Source organism: Heterocephalus glaber, unplaced genomic scaffold (assembly GCF_053883595.1).
Source record: "Heterocephalus glaber isolate CG9 unplaced genomic scaffold, H.glaber_assembly_v1.0 deba00000678, whole genome shotgun sequence".
In the NCBI taxonomy this organism is placed as follows: domain Eukaryota; kingdom Metazoa; phylum Chordata; class Mammalia; order Rodentia; family Bathyergidae; genus Heterocephalus; species Heterocephalus glaber.
This window is the reverse complement of record NW_028258157.1, coordinates 1,626,991-1,647,686: the sequence shown is the minus strand read 5'-3', so window position 1 is coordinate 1,647,686 and position 20,696 is coordinate 1,626,991. Positions and strand designations below refer to the sequence as shown.

At 42.7% G+C, this 20,696-nt stretch overlaps 1 protein-coding gene across 3 annotated transcripts in view; it reads left to right on the top strand.

The window, feature by feature from the left end:
- Sema3e (semaphorin 3E) overlaps window positions 1–20,696 on the top strand; it is a 243,798-nt gene that overhangs the window by 138,185 nt on the left and 84,917 nt on the right. For all 3 annotated transcript variants that reach the window (XM_087206757.1, XM_004839770.4, XM_087206758.1), the window contains exons 3-4: window positions 11,326–11,385; window positions 13,733–13,852. In XM_087206757.1, coding sequence (XP_087062883.1) covers window positions 11,326–11,385; window positions 13,733–13,852 — 180 coding nt within the window. The remainder of the gene's footprint in view (window positions 1–11,325; window positions 11,386–13,732; window positions 13,853–20,696) is intronic.

Sequence of the window (20,696 nt, the reverse complement as noted above, 5' to 3'; positions counted from 1 at the left end):
GGGGCCATCTGGTTTTAATCAGAGCAGGAGGCTGAGGAACAAAGGGAGCCACCCCAGACAGCAGGGGGCTCGCGGGAGGGGTCCCTGGATTTGACAGGGAGCGAGGGGTTGGTCGGGCGGGCGATGGGGCCGGGGGACGCTGAGCTGGGGGAGGCTCAGGCTTCCCTGGAGGCTGCAGTGGGCAGGGAGACGTGGTGATGGATTAACCCTCATGCGCACCGCAGGGACGCGGTAACCCGCAACTTAGCTTCATGTAGAAACCCGAAGCCGTCGGGCAGGCCGGCCCCCACTCTGCCATCGAAGATCCACTGGTTCCCGGACTGTTTCCCTGTCCACCCTCCTTAACCCCGAGGTCCTCCCCTCCTTTCCGAGACCCCAGCCCTTCTGCCCTGGCTGCGAACCCTGCTCTGCCACCTTTCCTGGGTTGGTTACTCACTGCTTTGAGTTTGCCATTTCCTCTCTCTTTCTACCACATCAACAACAAGTACGGTTTTGCATAAGGGGTCTTGAGGTTTTGTCATTCGTGTCCATTTGGTGTTCGGGGAATCCTCTGGATCCTTAAACGTGTCAAGGAAACTTATACGACCACACTATGAAATATGGAAACGAAGCTGTCAAGCTACAAATATCCTGAAATATAGCTCTTGTATTATGAAAGATGACAATTTGTGACATGGATACATGTGGTTTCTCTTCTGGCGTATTAAATAATAAGATCTTGCCACAGTCTCGTAAGTCCCATAATTTCCAATTAATTATGATTGTTGATGATATTTCAAGATAAATGTAAGAAAATATCTTTTAACGTTTTCTTGTAATGAAGCTATAGTAATAGTATTTCTGTGGCGGAAATGATAAATTTCAGTTACAGGTTAGCATGAAGAATGCTGCAATTTTGTCCGATTTCTGAGTTACATTCCATGAGTTCTTTCTTCAGGTCCCAGGTAGGAACTCCTGGAAGGTTAAAAAAAAAAATCTAAAAATTTCTGAGTAAAACTCAATATAAACCTCTCGGTTTAGCGAAGAGAGGTCCTCGTTGGCTACTGCAGCCCATCCTTTTTCAGGGCCCTCTTGCTCCCAGCTGGGCCCTCTGTTTGCTGCGTGTCCTTCCGGGGGTGCTCACACGCCCCCTCTCCGGGCGCTCCTGCAGGGGCTCCTGCCTGCCAGCTCTTGATTTCCTCCTCTAGCTGATTGGCAGGAGGTTATCCTGGCCCTTACCTCCTCCCCGCAGGTGCTTTGTTCTCCTGCTGTGTTGAGAGGTTTCCTCCTCTGTCCGTGGTGCGGGGCGGCGTCCACCCCGAAGACCCAGGCGGAAGAACGCAGGGCGCCTTCACCGTCCCCAGCAGCTCTGCCCTCTTCACTCTGCCCTCCCGCAGATCCCGCTGTGTTTACTGCCAGAAACCTTACAAAGAAGTTGCTCGGATTTCTTTGAAGTTAATTTTGTTTGCCTTCTTGGCGGACCGCTTCCCCCTACCCACCACTTGCCCATGTTCCTCTGGGAAATGTGAAGGATTCTGTTTTGCATGTGGCAGAAATTCCAACCATGGCTGCACTTCAGTGAGCAAACACACTCTTGTAAGTAGTGTGCCTTGCCCGCACCCCCTAGAATAAAGCGAGCAGTAAGGATTGATGCTTGTAAAACCAGCCCCGGCCGAGCCCAGTGTCACATACCTGTAATCCTAGCACTTGGGACACTGAGGTGGGAGGATCCCCGTGAGTTTGAGGCCAGCCTGGGCTACAGAGTGAGCCCAAGGCCAGCCTGAATGACATAGCAAGACCCTGTCTCAAAAACCAAACCAGGGCTGGGGATTTAGCTCAGTGGTTCCGCCACCGTCCTCGGAAGCCCAAGGTCCTGAGTTTGATCCCCGGTACCAAAACAAAATGAAACAAATAAACAAACAACAACAGCAACACAATAAAACCAGCCTTGGTGATTGTAATGTGCACCCAGGTTGTGATTGCTGGACCAGAGTGTGTCCCTGTAGATTCTGTGGAATTCCGACCCTATTATGTGGTGCTGAGGGAACAATTGCTTTATTTATAGTAAACAGAAGTTATATTGATAGGCACACACACAATACTGACTATTCCCCACACAATTTTGAAACAGATAATAACCTAACATTTGAGAAGCATAGTGTATTGTATTTTAGTATTTTTAAGAATTGGCTTTGTTTTATAAATGATGTAATTTGTTGGATTTCAGACAATGTAATAATACAATGAAATTCTGCTCACTAGAAAACCATACTCTCCACTCTAAAACTTCCGGCTCTATAGTTCCCTTTCCTTTGTTTGGGATGAGAGCCCACCCAAACAAGGCCACTTTGCAACTCTCTCAGTCTTTAAAATCCTGATGCATTAGACCTCGGTAAGAGGTCTCCTCGGCAATCTCCTCAGTAAGAAGTATTTCTGATATACACTTTGTTTCCTTTTATTTCTCTAAACCATTGTGGGGCAAGAGGAGCTTTGGCAGAAGTAGATGAAAACATTATCTAGGTGAAAAAACTTCAAGCACCCTCGTGATCACAGTGTGCTGATATCAGGACACTGTGCACAGGTGGTGGGGAAGTGCGGTGAGCATCGCCGTGGACACTTCCCTCACTGCCTGCCGACCCGCGCCCCTGTGTCTGTCTGTAGACAAGTCTTCATGTGGCGGTTCCACGTTCTCTACATAGAATGGGGCTCCACCACGAGGATTCAGGGGTATTCGTGTTTTAAATGTCTTTCAGTTTTCTTCCGTTAGGATAGACCTCATAAAATTTTCCTTCACTTACTATACAACTATTAAATTATGCTTTTGTATTGAGAAAAAACTTCCAATCTGGATAATTTGCAAAGAGATGTATATATATAGTTTTACACCCAGGATCCCAATGTATTTATCCATTTTGAAACATCAAGGTACATCAGAAAAAGAGTAATAGTTTATTATGTAAACATTAGATTTTCTGACTAGCAGACTCACACTTAGCAGGAATAAATTTTACTTTTATCTTGATGAACAGTTATTTGAACTTTGAACTTAGTTGTTAAATTTTTCAAGAGCTAAACAACTAATTCATAGCACACTCCTAATATGGTAGCTACAGCAAAAATTTGTGCAAGGAAAGCCAAACCAACAGCACAAAAGAGGAGTAATTGCAAAATATGCTGGCATTTTTTAGGTTTAATATAGTACTTACACAATTGTTCTATAGTTCAAAACAATTTCCTGAGGCTTTAAAAGATTTTAATAATGTGTAATAGTATTAAAGGTGGTGGTCAGAATAGTATGTTAATCAGAGAGCTATAATTTGTGTTAGTATTGCTCAAAACAGAATCTTCTGGATATGAGACATGGTAGAGTTTTTCCATACAGAACCCAAGAAATTTGAAAACATATTTTATTACTTTGTATATTTTTGAGAAAAAATTATTTCTATAATCATATTTTTCACATTCATATTTACCATAAAGAAGTGTTAGATATGGTGAGTCTGTCTGTGCTTTTTTACTATGGAGAAATTTTGCCTCAATCTTTCTGATCAACATTTAATTTCCAGAATAAGGTACAGGTGACTGACAGTTACATTTCTTTGAACCTTAACATAAAGACCCAGTGTGTTAATTTTATTTTCTGTTACGTCAATATATTTTAATTTACATGCATTATAATAAGGCCTGTTGACAAGTAATAGGATGTAATGGCAGAGGACACAATTCTACACTCATCTTGAGTCAACCGCTTGTGTGAAGAGTCCTGCAGGACCCCTTATTCCACCCCTCTGCTTTTCACTTTCTCAATCCCAAAGAGAGACAGACACCCTGGGCACCTTTCTCTTCGCTCTTCTTAGGGGATTATGTGAGTTAGTAAGTGCCTAGAGCAGTGCCTTCAACAATGAGCAGCAGTGTTGCAATACTTCATAGCGTGATTAATGTTAAGCTAGACGATTCTAATGTGTTGCCATTCCTAGATAAGGTATAGGAGAACCACAGGTTTTAGGGGAGCTACTTAACTAGGTTCCAGAAACATATATGGGGATATGAATTCTGCAGAAGTGAATAAATCAGTCCACACTGTAAATTGTTATACAGGTTCAAGTAAAACAAAAGGAAATCATAAAAATGCTTGAGATGCAGTTCCTGGAGGTAAAATAATTGAAACTAGACTTTGAAGAATGTGGTAGGTGGAAACTGGCATTAGGAGCAGAGCAGGAGGAGGGAAGACCGAAGTGTTACAGCAGCTTGAAATTGTAACTCATGTCCTACGTGCAGCGGGCAGGTGTGGGAATGGAAACACGGACCCCACGGGAATGAGGGATGGAAACATGGCTGGGAACGGCCCACAGGGAATCAGTGCTGCTCACAGGGAGGCACTGGAGGACTGACTACGCCACGCACTTAGAGTTGCAGTTGGGAGCTATGGCTTAGCAGCAGAGCGCTGGGAGATGGAAGGAGGGAGAGCCTGGAGCCACGGAGTGTGCTGCTTCTCCCCTCTGCCTGGCTGCACTTCCTCTAGCGTCTTGAGAAGGCGCCAGCGCTGGCCGCAGCCGTGAAATCTTGTTTCCCTTTCCCATTCCATGAAGACATCAGGAGTAGACAGGTTCATTCACTGAAGCTGCATTCGATGAGAACTCATGGGTACTCCATCTTCAATAATAAACTTCTGCTTCAGAGGACTCTGCTGAACAGTTTTTAAGTTTCTAAATTTTAGCTTGTGTTTCTGAAATGACTCTCGCCCTTGTACTTTTAAGCTAAAATTATAATTCTTCACTTGGATATCTCTAGGTAAGCTAGGCAATTCTCTTAATAAAACTATGTACGTTTTCTCTTTTATTCATCTTTACTGCATCAAAGGTGAAAACTCTGGTATAATACAATTTAATTTTTTGCAAAGTGGGAGAAACACATTAAAATGTAATTTACATATTAATGTGAGGTGCCGTTTCACATGATGATAAGTTGAATAAATTGTGTCTGTAAAAACGGGACATTCATCCAGCCACTACTGTTTGTGGGGTCATAACATCGTTCTAGTTGAAGTGTTCTAGAGAACAAGCCTTTTAAGTACTAATTTTGGGTATAGTCCCAAAGGTTAAACTTCCGATGAAGACTACACAAGAGTGCTGAATCATGGTGAAATGTGAAGGCACAAACAGTGAGGTTGCACTGGGTACAAGGCAAAGGGCTGCCATTACATTAATAAGTCCTTAGGGTTATTTCAACTTGCCACATTCAAAATGAGTGTTCTGATTTCAATGATATTTATAGGTTGTATAATTAGAAAGTACGCTGATGGGCCCTGGTACTGTACAAAGATGTAAAATACAGAAAGAAAAATTAAATATAAACAACCATTTTCATTAGAATAATAAAAGTAGGAAGAAAATATTAAGTGAGATTATAATGTGAATATAGTCATTTAAATATATTCTATGAAGATTGATTATTTTAACTGGTTATTTTACTTCATTTTTAAAATAAAAACCAAAAGTTTAGAGAGTTAAATTCTTCCCTTGTAAATTTGTTTCTGCTCTCATAAATCTAAGTGTTGAAATATCTTGTAATGATAAGCAGTTAAATTCTTAATCCTGGTACAATTAAGAAACTCAATAGAGAGCCCAGAAAAAACTACTTTGGGATTTTATTTGCGTTTTGTCTTATTTGTTCTTTGAGATAAGAATTGTAAATGGCCTGTTAATGTGCCATGAAACACTTAAATTATATTATAGTAGTGTTGTGATAAAATGGTGTGTATTTAACCTTTTGCTTTTTATACTTTTTTGATAGAATTTGGAAATAACATTACACTCTGTTGTTAATTGCCTTTAAAAATGTTGTGTGAAGAGCAAATAGCTTAATTTTATGGGTTTTTGTAAATGCTAAACTCTGGAGCAGAACCAAAAGACACCCTGACTGCCAAAACAAATGAAGAAAATCACTTCCCTTTCAGCTTGGCAGAACATTTATACATGATGGCCTGAAAAAATAACTTTCCATTTCCAGTGAGGCCTTTCTTTGTCACGCTTTACCACCTGAGTTGATGTTTGGCTTCAGTCCTGAGCCTGTTAAACTCTGCTTTTAAAAAAAGATAGCAGCAGCAACAACAACAAAAACATCAAACTCAATCAAGGAACAGAAAGTTAGCAAAATTGTCCCATGGCTCAGATTTTGCTGTCCTGAGCACTCATGATTTAATTTTTTCCTCGCTCCCTCATTTGCCTATAGCGATCTGATCAATATCCTTTTACCTGCCTGAAGGGGGCCTACCAGACTTTGGGAACTGCGATTATTGTCAGCATCCACAGTATTTCTGTCCTGACTAAGCTGGAAATATTTACTGATTCGTTTGACACTCTTTATAGCATTTTCACGCCAGTGAATCTAATCTTTCAAACTTTGCTACTCTGAGTTTCTTTGGTGGATTTTTGACTCTACAAAGAATGTGATAAACATGGCTACACTCCAGTCAGCTCCCAGGGGATACGCGGGCTTCGTGAAGCCCTGGTTGGAGAGGCCTGGGCAGCGCACAGAAATGAGCCACTGCCTTGCCTTCTGAAGTTATAGTCTAACAAGGGCAAAAATTAGGCACACAAATCACTACAGACTTACAGAAAACAAGGACACTGTGGGGATCAAAGGAACAGAAATGCTGTCTACTGCAAATACACCAGGAAAGGCTTTGCTGTGAAATGCTTCACACAGTGTGTCCAGGAGAGTAACTTTGCCGCTTTTAGAGCAGTTGCCATCATTAGCTTTGCTGCCAGGAGTGAGGTATGTTCTGACAATCCTAGAAAAGCCATTTATGGTCTTCACCATCACACAAGGCATTATCTTTTGCTCATGTCAAAACCTGTGAAGAGTCTAAGATTTTGCCTCGTATTTCAGATAAGTTGGCCTGTCACAGTTTCACAGACACTGTCAGAAAACATTAACGTCCAGGCTCAGAGACAAAGGGCTCTCTTACACAGGCACGGCGGGCGGCCAGAGCCTCAGGTCCCCTCAGCCTCCCAGCTCCACAGGCCCAGCTCAGCAGACCCTGCACACCGTGGTCCTTGTGACATTGGGGGTCATCTGCGAGGGGACTGGAAGCAAATGTGTCCAACCTTTGACCACAGGGAGACACTGGTGTTATTATTCTGCTCAGGAAATAAATCTTCCTCATTCCCTGGATAGAGAATCTGTCTTTCTCTTTCCAAACTATTTGAAAAGAGAGTCTGGAAGAAAAGTCATCCAGAGGAGTATAGAAATGCTATAGAGAATTTCCCTGCAAACAGCACATTTACATAGTTCTGGAAATAATCATTACGGAGCAACTTAAGAAAGTATAGGATTTGATGTTCCAGACACATAGCCTAAAGAAGTTACCATTTAAAATAGTAATAAAAACAGATAAGAAAGGATGCTAATATATTTTAAAAAGAAAATTGCTGCAACTTACAAGTATTTTAAGAATCAATGCATTATTCTGAATTACGGATGAAGTGTTCTCTATTCATATTGATGAATGAATTAATCATGAAAATCTTTCCAATGACACATGATCCTAAAATAAATTTGTGTTTTGACTTTCTGCACACATAGGTATAGAAAGTCTCTTTGTATGTATCTACTCTAATGTATGCATTTGAATGATTTACGCATCCCAGGGAAGACGTAATTCCAAACCAACTTTAATCATTAGGTAAAATGATGAGTTTTAGAAATAAATAATCTAAGAAAATCCTTCCTTCAGTGCAGTGTTTACCAAAACAATCACAGACCAGATAAAGTTGCCATCCTGCAGCGATGCTGGGGAGCCCAGGCTGTGGGTCGGGGTTGGTGACCCCCCTAGGGCCCAGCACTGCTCCACCCACCCTGACATGGGCACACCCACCCCGTGTCCCACCCGAGCCACACACCATTCACGGGGACTCCTTGCTAAGACCAAGACCCTCCACTTTGAGATTGTCTGTGTGTGCTTTAGGGTTTTTTTGAAAGCATGTTTTCTTTCATATCCTTAATCTTTCTCCTTGCCCTTTTTTCCTTGCCCTGTAAGATAGAAAACTGGTGTGCCTTCATTTAAAATTTGTACACTGAACTGGGAGCCAGAGAACTCTGATCTGAATACTGTTAGCAAGAGCCACTTGGGGGCTCATTGCAAGTCAGAAGGAGGTTTCGAAGCATGGTGCACTTATTCTTAGGGTAATAACCCAAATCGTGCAATGGTTATCCCGATGACATTGTCACCATTCTTAGGAATTCCCAACATTCCTCAGGTTTCAGAGCTTGGACTCCACTGGGTAGTGTATGAGCTATGTGATGACCTCCTCCACTCTGAAATACAATTGCCTGACATATTTTATGAGACATAACTTTAAGAAAAAATCTCACCTCTTCAACATACCCAGGATTCAAACATAAATGTCAGATTTCAAGAACTAAATGCCTACAGGGGCAAGTCAGGTGAAAGGACAGAAGACTTTACTTGTCACCCCCAGCAACGTCCTGCCGCACAAGCACGCACCTACCCGGAGTGGCTTGTTTTTAGAATTTTTTTGTGATGCCATAAAGCTGGATTTTAACCCAAATTTTCTTATTTTGAATGTTGGCCATTGCTCTAAAATAATCAAACAGTTTACTCACTAAGTAGAGAAGACCTCCAGTCTGCAGTACCTAACATTTAGCTCAATAACCAGAGTGGTTTCCCAAGCTGTCAAGGCACCGAGTCAGATGGGGATGGAAAAAAGGGGAGGACACCTAAGAAACCTCAGAGGAAGGAACTTCCACAGTCAGAAGTCTGATTGTGTCCTAGCGAGGGAGACTGGCAAGAATGAACTTTGACCCAGGGTCCTAGGGGCTGTGCCTGCATCCTTCCCACCAAGGGCCCCAGGACTCTCAAGCACCTTAAGGAGGAAGAGAGTATGTGTCAGAACATTAATAACAGCCCAAGGGCCCACGCTACCTAGCTAGGAAACTTCTACTCTTTCACCAAAATGTTAACTTGATGATAATAATTGCTTACAAAGGGAAGAGAACCAAAGGACGTGTGAGGTTGCCTGGCTTCATTAGTGGTAATAAAGAAAAAATAAAAAGGAGTTTGGTTGGGATCAGCCTCCCTCAAAGACAGACGGAGTCTGTCAGGGTGGAGCTACATAGCCCATGAGGACACCACGTGCTCGAAGGAGACGAGGTCCCCACGGGAGTCTGAGGGAGACATAGGCATGAGCATGGTGGAGCTCTTCTGGGCTGGCAGGAGGGCGATGGATCCTGAAAACGTGGGGCAAAGGATCCACGGTCACTCAGACGATGACATCATTTAGGTCACCAGTGGATCTACTGTTCTGTGGTTCTAGCTACAGATCTAGCTACAGGTTTGCACAAAAAAAAGTGCATATTTTAGAAAAGAAGCTTCCTTGGTAAGGTTGTGATAGGGATGAGCGAGTTAGAACAATAGAGATCTGCCAGGTTCGAGCCCGATTATTAAAGCTGGTGCCCAAGGGATGCTAGTGCCCAGAAAGGTTCCTCAGCCATGGGAAGCTGTTTGATTTCCCCTTTTAAGTCATGCTTTCAGCTGGGGAGGACTCAGGGGAGAGCAAGCGGGATTGTACCGAAGCAGAACCATGCCAGGTTAGTGGGGGCACAAGGAAGTTTCACACACACTAGGTGAGCTACCAAACACCCTGCGACTGCAGCCAGTTTACTACCGAGCAGGATGTGGGGGTTTGGGTGCTTTGTCCAAGCGCAAGCACTTCGTTCAAGCACGGGTACAAACTGGCGTTGAGGCACAAGATGGAGTCAGGTTGGCTATCACAGTTGTGCTAAGGATGATATTAGATGTTTTATTAGATTTTGGATATATTTACAAGCTCAGCACAAACATTCAAAAGCTGATAAAGGCAAGTGAGGACACAGCTGTGGGATCTCTGGTGCAGGCAGGCTGCCATGTTGGGTTCTGCATTCCAGTCTGCTGCTGCAGCACCGTGTTCACAGAAGCCAAACATGTTCACCCCAGCGCCCAGTAATTCCACCCCTGGTTGTCCATACCAATGCTGTTCATACACAGACCCCAAAGGGCCCTGTGGAGCAATTGAAGCTTTTATCCTTGGGAAAGTTGGGGAGAAAATGTGGCAGATTCTCACCCTGGACATCACTAAGCAATTAGAAGCAACAGACTGCCTGGGTCCAGTTCTTCATGAAAAAAGTAAGAAGAGTTACAAAATCCCACACTATTTACATAAACTAGAAATATATGCACAAATCAATCCTATACATGGTATAAGAATATAGTTAAACAAACAAAGTGTTCCCAGTAGCAAGGTGCAATGGTTGCCTCCCAGGAAGATGAAAGTAGGATGCAGAGGTGGAAAGGGAAGGGGATGAATCGGTGAGGGTGATGTCTCAGAGCTCTCAGTGATAAAGACAGTCAGCTGAGGCTCACCACTACCAGAATAAATAATAGCTGAAGTAGGAGAGAGATATTTCAGGACCAATGACCATGAGCAAAGACTAGAGTAGTATAGCAAATTCCATCCTCTGAACATAATTTATAAAGCAAAAGAAAGAAAAACAATAAAGGTATGAATTAGCAGAGTTTCTGGAGCATAATATGAATGGTTCTACAATTTAAGTAAAAAATGAAGAGGGAAAAGGAGGCTGAGAAAAGACAAGGATAAAGAAAACAATGTCTCAAAAGTAAATCAACATTCAAAACTATGTGGAACAATTCTAGATTTATTTCTGTGGTCTCAGCAAAGTGTTAGGCACTGTTGGAGAAGAAAAAGAAGTATAGGGCATATTCTTCATCTTTAAGAAACAAGCGACAAACTTGGAATGTGAGCAAAACTTCCTGAAATGCTGTCGGGAGCTGGCAAATGATGCTTTCCGTAATAACCGAAGTTGTAGCTCTGTGGGTCACCGGGTGGCCCTTCACACGTGGGTCTTCCGGGGGACATTCCGTCCTGCTTCCCCCCAGCCAGTTGTATGGAGCCCACCACAGTCAAGGTGGAGAAGAGGCAGAAGGAACCCGAGGAGGTACCTGCCTGGAGAAACAGACATCGGGTTTGGGGAGACTGGAAGGGAGGTCCCCACGGGCTGCAGCACGGCCCGGCTCTGAGGGTTGGAGCAGGAAGTGAGCCTGCTGGAAGACTGAGAAAAAACAAAGATTGAGCATGAAGTAAAGTTCACAGATAAGTTTCTCGATTATGCAAATGATTATGCGAACAAGAAACAGTCTTATTGTATCTTCCCAGAAAATAGAACAAAATGGAAATGTATTAAATTATAGAAGAAAGTGAACCGGTTTTTCAGTGTGGTTTATTTTTATATGCTGTTGCCATAATCGTCCATTATCTTCTGTTTCAGATCCACTGGCCCAGCTCAGCACTAAAAATAGAAGAATGCATAATGAAAGGGAAAGACGCAGTAAGTATTATTCATTGTGAATTCAACAGATCAATTATATTCTCGCTCAACCACAAAGGACTTTTATTTGTTATTAAAAAGCATATTTGCAGTTTAGTTCAAGAAGGAAAAATATAAATATATACATTTAATCAATATATAATTATATAAAATTAGCTTCGGTGTAGGCTTACCGGGAACTGAGTGCCATGAAGATCTGGGATTTTGTTTTGTTTTAATAATCTTGGATTTATAAATTCCTTAAGCTAAGGCTTATTTCCAGCATAACTGGGAAAAGTTACGGTACTATTTTTTAAATTTGAGACAAATCTAGACGCATCATGAGATTTACCTTCACTTTGATAGTAAAGTAGAAGTAAGTGAAGAAATAAATGGCGAGAGCACACAAAGTCAGAAGAGTGGCAGAGGCAAAGCACTGCCGTGCCCATCTGAGCTGTGCTGGGCTCTCTCCCTCTGGGTGGCAGTGCCCTTCCCCATGGCCTCTGCAAGGTGTGTGGGGTGTGGCTGGCACTGTGCCATCCCTGGTTTCCTGGGGGCAGCAGCCGGAGGACCTGCCAGGCCACGAGTGGTGATGTGCTGGTGACACAGCCCGAAGGAAGGCCTGCGGAGCCGCCTTTGAAAGTGAGCTTACCCTTGTCTACTAAGAAAAAGCCACTTAAATGATTAACACACATTACACCAAGTCGTGTTCCCCAGATCAGAGCTAGGCAATGAGTCAACACGTTCTTGTTGCCTAATTCCAGCCTGGTGCTGACTAATCCAGCGTGCCCTCAGGACCTGTCAGGCTAAGCTCAGCAGAGCCACAGTGTGGCCTCCCTGGGTCACTCGGATATGACAGTGTGTCATCACAGGCAAAGCAGGTGCCACCCAGTGTGAGGACAGAACCTCCACCAGGCCTGCACGATCAGACCCTCCCACTCCAAAGCCACACACACAGGCTACCAGAGTGCAAAGCTGAACACTCAGTTGCCCTGGGCCAGCGACTGAGCAGTGTGCTCCTTAACATGTCAAGGGATATAGCAAGCACGGGTCCCTTCCAGTGAGGTAGCGCCCTCGGGCTCACCTTCCTAACCCTGCTATGGGAGGGACTTTCAGCGCAGAGGTTGCAGTCTGTCCTATACATCATCATATGTGCTGAATATTGCACGTATTCACTTCAAAGCAATAATTGGCATTAAAAGAGTTTAGTATTTCATAATTCATGCCTTTAATTTTATCAGTGCATGTTTACAGTACACAGTGATTACATTCATCACGGGGAGTTGGTGCATGTAAAAAAGCAAAATAAAATATGAGGAAATCATGAGATAGATCTTGTGCAAACAGAAGTGGACCAAATGATGGAGGAAGGGAAGGGGAAGGTGACATATGAAGAGTTAAGGTGTGTCATAATTCATTCTAATGAAATAGCGATACCTAATTTGATAAGAAGATGTTTGCTAGAATTAATTTAGGCACAGTGATTTTGAAGCTATTGTAAATGCTTTCTTCCATTCAGAAAACCAATCATAAATGCACCTAGTGACTAGTGTTTTAAAGTTGTCAAATACATTGTGTATGTATTAGATACTGTACTTAATTACCCGGGCAGTGCAACAATGTGTAAAGTAAAGCTTCTGTCTTCAAGAAGCTTATGTTAAACACCAGTGTCAGGTCAGGGTGGGCTGTAGGCTATTGGAGGTAGAGTTTTATAGAACACAACCATTCAGGGAATCTTTCCTAGGGTCTCTGCTGCTTGCATGCAGCGGTTGCCACAGACACCAGATGGCTCACCAAACAAAATGACCTGTGGGCTGGAATTTCATAGCAATCATAATCTTGCAATAAAATGTTACTTATATTGGGTTTCTTCTAGTCACTTGAAAACTCTGAGATCGCTAAAGCCCTACAGCCTGCCTATGCTTCCTTATGAATAATAAAGCTATTCCTAGTTGTTGATTTTCTGTGCTGATTCACTGTTTACATTGTACTGAAAAACAACAGCATCGGGAATAACTTAATCTCACAGAGGAACATATTGCTATGCAAATCTGTGCTTGAATATGTTTCTGAGCAGGGCTTTGTTTATTCCTCTGTTGGGATCTTGAATACACAAGAAACGATTCCCTCCATTATAAAATGTAACTCACTGTGAACTGAAGTACACCTGAGAGTCACCGGCTCCTCTCCCCAGGCCTTGTCTGCCTCCCATCTGCCCCTCTTGCCCTCTCTACCCGAGGAGACGTGCGGTGAGACAGGGGATTTCCAGTATGAAGGAAACAAACACCGGAAAGGCTCCTCCTAACCATTGGAAGCGCCTAACCAAGGTATCACCCTGACCAGTGTCTTCCCTTCCCTCCCGCTCCAGAGCGAGTGTGCAAATTTCGTGCGTGTTTTGCACCACTACAACAGGACACACCTCCTGACGTGTGGTACCGGGGCCTTCGATCCACTGTGCACCTTCATCCGAGTCGGCTATCATGCGGAGGTAGGACAGCTTTGTTCACTGCTATCAATAAAGTGTCCCCAAAAATGACACAAGTATTTGGGATGTACTGGTGTTGTTTGCTTGAGACACAGAAATGATTTCTGGGCCTTTAAACCCTTGTCAGCTATAAATCTGTGCACCAATCAGTTCTCTGTGTGTTTATTTGGCAATTTTATTCACTTAATTTGTTCACTTAAAAATGTTTATATACGTGGGCCGGGGATTTACCTCAGTGGTTTCACCGCCCGCTGTGCAAGTGCAAGGACCAGAGTTCGATCCTCGGTACCAAAAAAAAAAGAAAAAGAAAAATGTTTATATACGTTAAACTGTTCTGTGCTATATTCCTTTATTTATTAATTTATCCACCAAACAAACTGAATCTATATGAAGAGAGAGAGAGAGATGATTATCATCTAATAGGTTTATTATCATCTAATAAAATACTGCATTGGTATTTTATGTTGGATAGACAGAGACTTTTGACTTAGTGATTTCTTTCTCCCAGCCAGGCGAGGCGGGGCGCACAGGAGGGCTGTGGATTTGGAGACTCAGGGTGAATGCAAGTGGGAGAGGCTGTGTTCCTTTTCCCCTGTGCCTCACAAAGTCTTTCAGTAACGCAGACAGATACTAAGGGAATTCTCACTCATCCCCACTGACTACTCAGGATCAGTCATGGCATCCCTAAAGCTGGCTGAACTCGCAATGCTGTGCTACCTGCACTGAAGCGCTTCCATCACAACTGCCCCAGGAGTCCGTGCAACAATCTTCTAATGTCAGAAATTGTTGCCTGTCACTTAGGTTAGAAAGCACAACCCTAATTCAGAAGGGGCAGAGATAAAATAGAGATCTAGACACCGATAGTCAAGTGCCAAGACCCTTGATATGAACGCCCTCTTTAGAAGAGGGTAGCAGTGCCTGAAAAATCTGTCTAGCAACCGCAAGTAAAGGCCAACATTCATTTTACCACTAAATTATTGTTCCTGATATACTCAATATGCTGCAAGAGTAATTAATAGTATTGACTGACGTACCTAGTAGCCAATGCGCCCAGAGAGGACCCCGAATTGAGGTGTTGCAGCTGCTAGCCTCCTTATAGGTAGGACATTGACTGACACACTTAATCTGCTAATTTACCCCCTGTAATTGTAAATTGCAGTACTGTACACAAATACATCACAATATGTTCGCTGAGTCATTTTAAAGAAATGATGCAGATATGTAATAGAACTTTAGACAGATACGTAGAAGGCGAATCAAGCAAAGTACACATATGTATATCCAAGTAGACATATATACGTATAATCTCATGGCACACATCTGCTAGCAACAAATTCTCTCCATTTTCATGAATTTAAAATGTTCATTTTATCTTCATTTTTAAAAGGTATTTTCTCTGGATGTAGAATTCTGGCTTAATAGATTTAAAAAAAAAATTTCCCTTTATCTTTTGGCCTTTCAAAAAAGCTTTATTGGGGCCAGGGATTTAGCTCAGTGGTTTCTCCGCCTGCTACGCAAGTGCAAAGACCCAAGTTTGATCCCCAGTACCAGAAAAAAAGAAAACAAAAGAAAAAAAGCTTTATTATCTTCTAACCTGTTCTTTTTTTTTGTACTGGGGATTGAACTCGGGACCTTGAGCTTGCAAGGCAGGTGGCAAAGCCACTGAACTAAATCCCCAGCCCCTAACCTGTTCTAATGTAAATTAATGTTTCATTCATATAGATATTATCTTGTTAGTAACTGTTTCATCTCTCAGGATTTCACCTTAATCTTGGCTTTTCAGCAGTTGTTCATATAGTGTGCCTTAGGGACAGTGGGGGAGATTATATCTTTATTTCTTAAATACTGATATTCATAAACTCATGCATTTATGTTTTTCTAACTTTTGGTCATTTCTCCTTTAAATAACATTTCTGACTTCATCCTCTTTTCTTCAAGAATTTATGCATACACATATTTATATACATATATCACATATATATACTTATACACATACATATATATATATATGTTAATTCTCTAGGCCTTGTCTCATAGATCACTAAAACTCAGTTCATTTCTGCTTAAACTTCTGTCTCTGCTTTTCAGGTTTATTGATTTATTTTCAGATATACTAATTTTCTTTTCTGGCCTTTCCATTATGCTATTAGATGCATCCCATTAATGTTCCATGCCAATAGTATAGAACTTTGAGTTCTGGAACTTTCCTTTTTCATAGCATCTATTTCTACACTGAGTGTCCTCCCACATTTTCATTCACTGTGATAATATTTTCCTTTACATCTTCCAACACATTTTTAACAATGTTTCAAAGTCCTTACATGCTGATTCTAACTTCTGGGTCCTCTTAAGGTTGGTTTGGCCTGACTGATTTTTACTTGACTAAGGGTTTTTGTTTCTGTTTCTTTGTATGCATAATAATTTTACAGTATACCAGACATTATAGATCACATGTTCTCAAGATCCTATTATACGATCTTTTGAAGAGGGTTGATTTTTGTTCTTGAAAGTAGTTTACCTGGCTGGACTGAATCTTACAGCTCCCTCGCCATGGAGAGCTTTTCAGCCTCTCTCTGTTCCTGCTCCTGCTCCTACAGCTCCAACATCATACCATAAATTTGGGAGATAATTTATACCCAGGTTTCAGGGAGCCTACTTTGGTTTCTAGATATCTCCCCTCATCTTTCAGCTGAACTAACACTTTCAGTCTTTGGTTTGTGATGTTCAAGTAGTAAGTTGTTGACTTCTACTTGAGTTCTAGCCATTTCTCTCCACATGAAGTAGAAAAACTCTCAGGTCTGTACTTAACTGATCTCTAGTTCCTGCAAACAGCTGTGAAAAGGGATTTTTTAAAGCTTAGCTTAATCACCATCTGTGAAGAATTACTTCAATAGAAGATGCACTATCATTAGAATTGAAACATGTTGTGTAACTCAGCTCAATGTGCATGATGCTGAATATGTCATTTCATAATTATCCAAGTATTAAATATGAATGAAATATCAAGTCATATTAGAATATGTGAATATGATTAAGCCATTCAAATATTAAAGTGGTATTTGCATATGATGAAGTCACTCAGATGTGATTGAAATAATATCTCATATTTATCTAAATATAAAATATATTTTGAGAAAAAATTTATATATATCTTAAGGGGAACTTTGTCCATAAAATAAAATAATAAAGGCAGCAAGAGATTTATTCCCAAAACACCATTGGAGGTTTGATGTAACTTTACACAAGGGTATGAAGAGCTGCAAATCACTATAGGCAAGGAACATACTTTATGTCTTGTGGGCCGGGTGGAAGTGCAGCCTTCAACAGCACGGGCCCGAGGGAACAGAGCAGTTTCCATGAGGACAGAGCCAGTGCTCACGAGTTCCCCAGGTCTAACCGTCATCTCCATGTTACTTGCCAAGCTGAGCGAGGCGCCGGGAAAGGGTGTTACCAGCACAGATGGGCTTCTGAGGCCCCGGAGGAGGATGCTCCTTGGTCGGACTCTCCTCGCCTCATTCCCTCTCTCACCTCTCCTGTCTCCCTCTCCCTTTCTCCAAGCAGCTTGGAAAAAGCCCTTTCCTAGGTGCTCACAGGAAGTCTAGCGAGCAGCAGCGTAAACAGAGAAGAGCAGGCAGTGATTTGGCATAATCTGGTCAGTGCAATTTCAGAGTCCTTCTCCTGAAAGGCGAACAGCGCTAGCACGCTGTCACTAATGCTGCAGAAAGGAAGTGACCAGAGGGCTGGGGTGGAAACCGGAAGAGGGAGCCGGAAGAAGGGCTGTCGCCTGGCGCTGCAAGCCTTGGAGTGTCGCTGGACCTCGCCTTGGGAGAGCCTGCATGCTGCCTGGGTCCTCAGAATGAAGGACGGCAGCCAGCGCCCTCTGGGGTCAGCTGCTTTAGTCTCGTTCTTCATTTTGTCATTCTTAACTTCTACTGATATATAACGTAAACCAAGAAGTACACAGATGTAAATGTGCTGCGGTCTCACTGTTACAAATCGGATGCCATAGCAACTAGCATGCAGACCTAACCATTTCTTTTCTACTTTTGTTTTATTTCCATCTTTTTTCTCCTAAAGTATAAAATCTTACTTGTTTGCTTTTTCCTCTTATACCTTTCTAGTTTACTCTTCTTTTTCAAGATTTTTTTTTCTGTTTCAAAGTCTTTCCTGAGTTCTGTCCTGCTATCTTTGTTTTTCTAACTCTGAGCCATGTTGTTCTTTTACCTTGATATCATTTCCTTAGCTTATTTCAGCTTCTGCTGAAGTACTGCATTACAGTCTGTGCACATTCATTTTCTGAACAGTCTTGGGATAACCTTTTACTTTCTGTGGCAATGTTATTATGCAAGTTATTCTTTTCTTGTAACATTATATTGATTCATCTACGGTATTTTTGTATTTGTCATTTTTACCTACCATTAGTTTCCCTAAACTTTTAGCAGGGAAATGTAGGTCAGAACAGACGTCAAACTTCACATTCCAGAGCTCAGACTTGCTATGTTGTGAGGTGTTCAGTAAGAAGCAGTAAGATGCCTTTTTTGGGGGTACTGGGGATCCAACTTGGGTCCTTGCACTTGCAAGGCAGGCAGCAGAACCACTGAGCTAAATCCCTGGCCCTTTGTGAGGTGTTCAAAATCAAGGTCTCATATAAATATTCTCCTGACTGTGACTCCCTCTCTCAAACCTGGATTTTGCTTTTTCCTAACCACCTTCATGCCTTTCTTGGAGAACTTGTATTTATTCCCAGAAGCCCCTACTCAGAAGAGAGGTGGGGCAGTTAGTTCTGGGAGTCCAGGGCTTCCTCCCTCCTGCAGACCCCCACCAACACCCTCAAATTGCATCTGCAAACTTTCCTAAGGGTTTCGGCTTCTATTCCAAAACTGTGTCACCATCAGTGCTCACTTGTTGGAATTTGAGTCTTTGGTTCTCAGACTCAAGGCTACCTGGCTGCTTCCTTGTCCTTCCTGGAGATGCTCCTGCCTCCCAGCTAGGGCAGGGTCCCCCACATGCTCCCAGGAAGTTGGGGACACACTGCTGCTGTGGGTGTCGGTGCCCACACCTACTTTTGCATATCTAGTTGATCCCTGTTTCCATGAGGCAGGGTAATGAATAACACCTATGCTTTCATTCCTATTCTTGCGGAAGTCTTAATGTAACTTCTAAATAGTTAAAGTATACAAATGTAAAGTCTCACATAAAATACAAGATTCTAAATCACCTCATTTACTGCTGAGAAAAAATGGAAATTATATGGTGGATGTAGAGGTTCAGACAACAAAACACAGAGATTCCAGTTCCAGTGTAGAACATAAATTTCTGGAGAACTGATGGGAGTTGCCGTTTCTGCAGCACTGAAGTGGAGCTCAGTGCTTCACACCCCACTCGGAGGGAGCACCGGCCGCCGAAGGCCCCAGCCTGTTAGCATCTGCAGTGGCTTCCTCGGGTGCCTGGCAAAGGGCCCCAAAGTCCGCCTCTTGCCATTACCTGAGTGGCCCTGGGCCGGATCCAGGTGCTGCTCAGCGAGCTCCACTGGGAGAGGCTGGAAAAGATGCTTCCTGGCTGCAATCTTCTAGAGCCTGGTCAGACTGGAGTTCATGTTGTTTCCCGTCAGTTGCAGGGCTGAAGCTCGAATTTCCTTGATGCTCTCAGCCAGGCTGCTGTCAGCCACGGCACACACAGGGCCTGGGGCGACTCTGGCCAGGAAGGAGCCCCCTGACGGACCGCATCCTGAGAAGGGCTGCTCTGCCTGCTGCTGAGTGACCAACTGCACCCAGGAGAGACTGGCAGTGACCCAAGGGGCCCATGGGGCCCTCGTGCCAGGGTCTGCAGCTGGGAGTGGGAACCTCGGCTGCCGGCGGCATCCTGCCACCTCTGCTGGTGCTCCTCGTGTCTCTTCATGGGAAAGCAAGCCGCATGGGCGGGGGCTCAGAAGATGTTGTGGAGAAAAAAGGCAAAGTCACAGTGAAGGATGTGAAATTAATGTATTGCTTCCTGAGACTGGTCCATAGCTCTTCTCTTGAGAAGAAAATAGCCTTCCTCCTTGCAAGCACCGCAAAGATTGAGGGGTGGGGGGTGCGTCCTCACCTGGATTTGTGTGCCCAGAATGGGAAAACACGTCTGCTGGGAGACGCACACTTTGCAGTACAGACCATAGCCACGGGGTTATTTTCTCAATGAAATCTTTTCTTTCTTTTTTTTTTGGTACTAAGGATCGAACTCGGGACCTTCCGCTTGCGAGGCAGGCACTGGAACCACTGAGCTACATCCCCGGCCCAGTCTTTCAATGAAATCTTAATGTGCATCCGCATCACTTTTTATGTATGCAGACTAAATTAGTCGTGCAAATGTATTTTGCACCAAAGAAATTTTTAAGTGTACTTTATGATTTTCAGCATATGATTTTGGTGTTTCCTCCAGTGTAGAAAGTAATAGCTTAGCTATTTAAGTTTTGATATCATTGGTTTCAAAATCATAAGAGATACATAAAGACCCCTAAGGGGAGTACAAATTTTTTAACAAATACATTAGAAACTGTACCAAAATCATATTCTTATTAATGGAGTAGATATTTGAACATTGTAGGCAGAAAAATGACATATTTTTAGTTGCCCATACAAATATTTTGTGATGTACCTGAAAGAGATTGTTATTTAGATGAAACAGAATTGTTTCCATTTGGAGCCATGTGTTTTAAATGTTATCCCATGGTCCCCCTTAATCAAAGCTGAAAACCGTATTGAAAATAAGAGTACTCAAAATAGCTTGAAACACAAATGTTACAGTGCATGTTTTTTATTAGATATGTTTTTCTCATAGGTATTCAATTAATGTTTGTTTCTTAAAATAT